The following is a 6842-nucleotide window of genomic DNA, read 5'->3' on the forward strand; positions in this document are numbered from 1 at the left end:
ATTTTGAATAGGATTGTTAATTTCTACCCATTAAAATCCTGCTGGTATTCTGATTGAATTTCGTTGAAAGCATAGCTCAATTTGGAGAGATTTAGAATCTTTACAAAATTTCCAATCTAGAAACGCAATTATACAAGTTTGTATATATGCACATATATATTTTCTTAATATTGTACATTGGCCTTGAATTCAGAAATTTTGTAGATTCACTTGTTAATTTTAATAGTTCATATGTTAAGTTTAAAATTTTTCTGCATATACAACAGTGATATTTGATACTCTCCATTTTAATTCCTATGCCCTTTACTTCTTCCTTTGTACTTACAACTGGCTCATTCCTGAATCAACATTAAATAGAAGTGGTGTTAGAGGAACACTGTAGGCTTATTTTTTCACTCAGTAGGAAAGCTTTTAACATTTCAACATTAAGTATGATATTTCTGTAGGTGATATGGATACTCTTTTTCAGATTTAGGAAATTCTTTTCTATTTGAAGTTTGTAGTCTTTTGTAGGGAATAAATTCTGAATTTCATATTCTTGGTGGATTTTTCCTTTCATTATTATTGTATAGTATCTCATATATGCTTATTATGTGCTTATACATGCTGTGGAACAATAGCAAGATTGCTGCTACCAGTTCCTATTTCCTGGAACATGTTTTATATTATTTCATTGTGTATGGCAGGGGAGAGAGGGAGAATTTGTGTTCCAGTGGTTTAGGTGTGATTCTTGTAAGGATTTTGTAACTTGATTTTCTGTTTTTCACCTAATATGGTTAACTCCATCTTTTTGTGTCCTGTAATTACATATAATGTGATACTGAATATACATATACTTATTTTTACTAGCTTATTTTGTGTTTCTGTTTATCAAAAATTTATTTGCTTCTCCTTTTCTCCTTTTTTTGCGTGCTTCCTAAGGTTGGATAGATAATGCTTTTAAGCTTCTTTTATTTATCTTGTAAATTTGGAAACTATAGATTCTGTTATTTTAATGATACCCATTAACTGCTAATATCCACGTTTAATAAATTATTTTAACAATTTTACAGTGACTCAAGATTTCAATTTTCATCAAGAATCTTAGCATTCTTTACTTAACAAACATTCCCCTTCCTCTGTTTACTTACTGTTTTTAAAAGATTTGATTTTACCCTTGCAAAACACCAATTATTTTATACCCCATTATTTACGAAATTTACCAAGATTTTTTTTCAAGTTATGTGTTAATATATAACTTTTTATATCTTTGATTTACCTTAGGGTTTACTTTTATTCTTATTGAGGAATATACTTGAGAATATGCACCAGGATTGCTGGGTCATATGTGAGTTCCGTTTTTAGGTTTTTGAGGAACCTCTATACTGTTCTCCATAGAGGTGACACTAATTTACATTCCCACCAACAGTGTGTGAGAGTTTCCCTTTCTCCACATCCTCACCAGCATTCATTATTGCCTGTTTCTTTTGATAAAACCCATTTAACTGGGGTGAGATGATATCTCACTGTAGTTTTGATTTGCATTTCCCTGATGACTAATGATGTTCAGTATTTTTTCATATACCCTTTGACCATTTGTATGTCTTCTTTTGAGAATTATCTATTCAGATCCTTTGCCCATTTTAAATTGGATTATTTGATTTTTGTGGGAGCTCCTTATATATTCTAGTTATTAAACCCTGTCAGATGGGTAGGTTGCAAATATATTTTCTTCCATTCTTTGAGTTGTCACTTCACTTTGTTGATGGTTTCCTTTGCTGTGCGGAAACTTTTTAGCTTGATGGGATCCCATTTGTCCAATTTTGCTTTGGTTGCCTGTGCTTTGGGGGTATTATGCAAGAAGTCCTTGCCCAGACCAATGTCCTGAAGCATTTCCCCAATGTTTGCTTTTAGTAGTTTCATGGCTTCAGGTCTTTAATCCATTTTGATTTGATTTTTGTATATGGTGAGAGATAAGGGTCTAGTTTCATTTTTCTGCATATGGATATCCAGTTTTCCCATCACGATTTATTGAAAAGACTGTCCTTTTCTTACTGTATGTTCTTGGCACCTTTCTCGAAGTTAAGTTCACTTCAGATGAGTGGATTTCTGAGTTCTCTATTCTGTTCCATTGGTCTATGTGCTGTTTTTATGCCAGTACCATGCTGTTTTGGTTACTACACCTCCGTAGTATAATTTGAAGTTAAGTAATGTGATTCCTACAGTTTTGGTCTTTTTGCTCAGGATGGCTTTGGTTATTCTGGGTCTTTTGTGGTTCACTGTAAATTTTAGGATTATTTTTTCTATTTTTGTGAAGAATGCCATTGGTATTTTGATGAGGATTGCATTGACTTTGTAGATTGCTTGGGGTAGTATGGACATTTTAACAATATTGATTCTTCCACTCCATCAGCATGGAATATCTTTCATCAGTGCTTTATAGTTTTCAGTATAGAGATCTTTTACTGCTTTGATTAAGTTTATTCTTGGGTATTTTATTAATATTTTATTTGTAGCTACTTTATATTAGATTACTTTCTTGGTTTCTTTTTCAGAATGCTTACTGTTGGCATGCAGAAATGCTACTGATTTTTGTATGCTGATTTTGTATCCTATGACTTTATTGAATTTGTTTATCAGTTCTAATAGGGTTTGTGTGTGTGTGTGTGTGTGTGTGTGTGTGTGTAGTCTTTAGGTTTCTATAAATATAAAATGATATTGTCTACAAACAAGTTTAATTTTACTTCTTCCTTTCCAATTTGGATGCCCTTTATTTATTTCCCTTGTCTGATTGCTCTAGCTAGAACTTCCAGAAAAAATATGAAACAGTAGTTAAAAGACAAAGAAAATTGGCTGATTGACTACACTGTTGATCTGATAGTGTTTCCAGAAGGTCTAGACATGGTGAAATAGAAAGTATAAAGGAAACACAATTGTCCAAGAGATAATTGCTGATAATTTATATTTACTGACAATTTATTTTTTATTTATCTTGTTCCATTCTTTAGAGTACATTTTTGATACAAAGATTGTCATATTCAACTACAAAAAATTCTTCAATTTGCTTGAGTGTACATTTTTCTTTATTTACTATACTCTAATAGAATTATTTTTTTTCCCTTAGCAATTTAAAGACAGGTTATTTTCAATTCTGGAACATTTTTGGTGAAACCTCTTCAAACATTGTTTCTTCCCAATTTTCTCCATTATTTTGCTCAGGAATTTTATCATATCTAAGTATAGCCTCTCAAGCAATATTCATGTCTCTAAATTGCACTTTCAAAATATTATCCATTTGTTCATAAGTATTAAAGTATGGGTGGATTATTTTATGAGATCTTCTAATACACAACATCCTTTTAATGATAGATCTAGAAATTATCATCTTTATCTTTTTTTTAACTGTGTGGCTGTTTCTTATTGCAAAGGTCTGTAATTGATGTACTAGTTGTGTTTGTTGTACTAGTTGTAATTGATATACTAGTTGTGTTTTCATGACTACTTTGTTTATTTCTCTTAATTTATGGAGTATTTAGTAAATACCATGTCTTCATTAATTGATTACAACATCCTGATTATCCTTCTATTAGAGTATTTGGAAGATTGTTCTACACATTTAGTTTCATTTTGAATGAATTTAAGCTTTCAATTGTTTGTCCTCTTTAGCATGAAATTTGTGTGTTTTTAAAAAATTGTGTCTTAGGGGGCATATTTTGAGTGGAAGAGTTTTGTTTTCATTATTACTTAGATTTTAATTTGATTTTTCCACCTTTTCCCCCCTCACTGTCTTATTGCTTTTGTTGTTCTTCACCTGGCTTCATGGGCTCCTCAACAAAATCAGGTCTTATGATAGTTTCTTAGGCTCTGTTAACCAAATTATAGAGCCAGGAAGCACATTGACTTCTCAAAAGCCACCTTACCCAGAAACTCAAAAGCTGTTTTAAACCTTCTATCATGGGCATAACTCAAGCCCTTAGCTTCAAACAATTACATTGGTATTCACCTCCGATAACTTGCCTTGACCCATAAAAGCTGAATCCCAGAACTCTCTTCTTCTAGACTTGGAACATATTATGTTTCTGATTAGCTTCTGGTATATGAAGGATATGTCTCCTTTTAAACTCTTTGATATTTGTATTTTATATTTTATCTCTCATATCCATGTGTTTAAAGTAGAGGAGAAATTAGGAATGCATCTTGACCATAAATCTTAACTTTCTTCTTGACTAAATATATAATCATTATTATAGGTCAATGATAAACTTGTTATTTGTTGCTAAGCTCAGTTTCTGGGAGAAAATAAAGATGGGCTGAAACAGAAGTAAATGAAACAGGACCTGCCTCTGTCTGTTGCCTCATTAGCTTTAGTTAATTATTGCTTATAATGAATATCATGAAATGACAAATATTTTCTTTTTTTTGAGACAGCACAGACCCCACATTTTATGTGAAATCTCTTAATTTTTAAAATTGGTCAGTAACTACAGTTTTCAGTATCTCTAAAAGCCAAATTTGCAGGTCAACCTCACAGGACTTTGGGCTGGATGGGTCCATGAAATACTGATTGGTTGCCTCTGGCATAAAGTCATACTCTATCATAAAATATTTTTCCCCTCTTTTCTACTTCTCAGCTTTGAAATTTCTGTCTTAGTGCATCACAGTATTTATCTGTCACAAGAACATGGAGAGCAACCAGACATGGATCACGGAAGTCATCCTACTGGGATTCCAGACTGACCCAGCCCTGGAGTTGCTCCTCTTTGGAATTTTCCTGCTATTCTATAGCTTCACCATGATGGGAAATGGGATTATTTGGGGGCTCATCTGCCTAGACTCTAGACTTCACACCCCAATGTACTTCTTCCTGGCACACCTGGCCATCGTTGACATGTCCTATGCCTCAAGCACAGTCCCTAAGATGCTAGTAAATCTCGTGATGCACACAAAAACCATCTCCTTTGGTCCATGCATATTTCAGACTTTTTTGTATTTGGCTTTTGCTGTTACAGAGTGTATGATTTTGGTGGTGATGTCCTACGATCGGTACGTAGCCATCTGCCACCCCTTACAATACACCCTCATCATGAGCTGGAGAGTGTGCACTGTCCTGGCTTCCACCTGCTGGATATTTAGCTTTCTTTTGGCTCTGGTCCATGTTACTCTCATTCTGAGGCTGCCCTTTTGCGGGCCACAAAAAATCAATCACTTTTTCTGTCAAATCATGTCAGTGTTCAAATTGGCCTGTGCTGACACCAGGCTCAATCAAGTTGTCCTCTTCGCAGGCTCTGTGTGTGTTTTGGTGGGGCCCCTCTGCCTGGTGCTGGTCTCCTACTCGCGCATCCTGCTGGCCATCCTGAGCATCCAGTCTGGGGAGGGCCGCAGAAAGGCCTTCTCCACCTGCTCCTCCCACCTCTGCGTGGTCGGGCTCTTCTTTGGCAGCGCCATCGTCATGTACATGGCCCCCAAGTCCAGCCACTCTCAAGAACAGAGGAAGCTTCTATCATTGTTTTACAGCCTTTTCAACCCCATGCTGAACCCCCTGATCTACAGCCTGAGGAACGCAGAGGTGAAAGGGGCCTTTAGGAGAATTCTTTGGAAGCAGAGGTCAATGTGAAGGATGGTTTGTGATATCCTGAGTGTGTGAGCCTGGTTCTCATGATCCCGGGTTCGTAAATTTCCTTTCGGTCCTTTCATTTACCAAACCCAAAGCTCTTTATCTTTGGACTTCTTATAAAATGAGAAAATAACTACTCTAACTGTTTAAGTCACAGACACTAAACCTGAGACAAACACATGAAATAGAAAATCACAGCCTAATCCTACTCATGCATAAGATGCAAATATCTTAAAGAAAAGATTAATAAAATGAGTCTAGCAAAGGGAATGTATTATGATGATGTTATTTATATACCCCCAATGCAAGAATTATTTAACATTGAAACAAACAGTGAAGATAATTTGCCACATTAATAAACTAAAGGATACATATCGTGGGACCATTTCAGTAGAACCAAGAAAGTATTTGACAAAGTTCAACATCAATTCAGGGTAAAACACTTTACAACGTAATACAGCAGTAAGCCTTTTCAAAGAGAATTTACCAACAAAACCAAACCAAACAAAGCAGATATCATAGTTAATGGTGAAACGTTAGCATCTTTTCCTTTAACCACTTTGGTACAAGCCTCGACTATAGTTGATAGCCACAGGTGAACGCTCACAGCGACTTTAGCCGACAGCCATGATATGAAGGCACACAGCCGAGCGTTGACTTAAGCTGACAGTGTGATATGACTTTTCTAATTTTTCATTTATCAAAATAAAATTGTGAATATTTAAAAATAATGTAATGAAAACATATATGTATATGTTACCTATTCTGATTTACATTACAAGTAAAGCTGCCTGTAAAGTAAAACAAGCTTTCAGTGCTTTAAAGCTTTCCTCATCACACAAGAGCAAAACGGATTTGTCATCCATGCATGGCACAAATTATCGTGCGGACTGTGAGTGCCGGCTGTGGGCAAGGTTTCACAGCCAGTGAGCGCCGTACCGAAGTGGTTAAGATAAAGAATAGGAGAATGATGCACACCAAAACCACTTGTTTTTCCTTGCTGTCACTTTTTATGAGAGACTCTAACTAGAACAGTTATACAAAAAGAACAAATACACACCCATGTACATGCAAACACACACACTTAAGGAGGAAACAGACTGTAATCATATGCAAATAACATGATTGTATATGTAGGAAATCCAAAAGAATCTTATGATATATTATTAAAAACATAAGAAATTTTGACAAAGTAGCTTGATACAAAATCAATATGAAAAATCTATTACATTTTTAAAATCAATAGCAG

At 34.9% G+C, this 6842-nt stretch overlaps 1 protein-coding gene across 1 annotated transcript; it reads left to right on the forward strand.

Moving 5' to 3' along the window:
* Positions 1 to 4660: 4660 nt before the first annotated feature.
* On the forward strand, positions 4661 to 5593 carry LOC105873311 (olfactory receptor 2A12). Its single transcript, XM_012768131.2, has one exon. The coding sequence runs from the start codon at positions 4661 to 4663 to the stop codon at positions 5591 to 5593; it is 933 nt and encodes a 310-aa protein (XP_012623585.2).
* Positions 5594 to 6842: the final 1249 nt, after the last annotated feature.

The sequence above is a fragment of the Microcebus murinus genome, chromosome 9 (assembly GCF_040939455.1).
Source record: "Microcebus murinus isolate Inina chromosome 9, M.murinus_Inina_mat1.0, whole genome shotgun sequence".
Classification (NCBI taxonomy): Eukaryota; Metazoa; Chordata; class Mammalia; order Primates; family Cheirogaleidae; genus Microcebus; species Microcebus murinus.

What these genes read in the sequence shown, in the direction of transcription:
- LOC105873311 (XM_012768131.2), top strand. Translation starts at nt 4,661, where the DNA reads ATGGAGAGCAACCAGACATGGATCACGGAAGTCATCCTACTGGGATTC.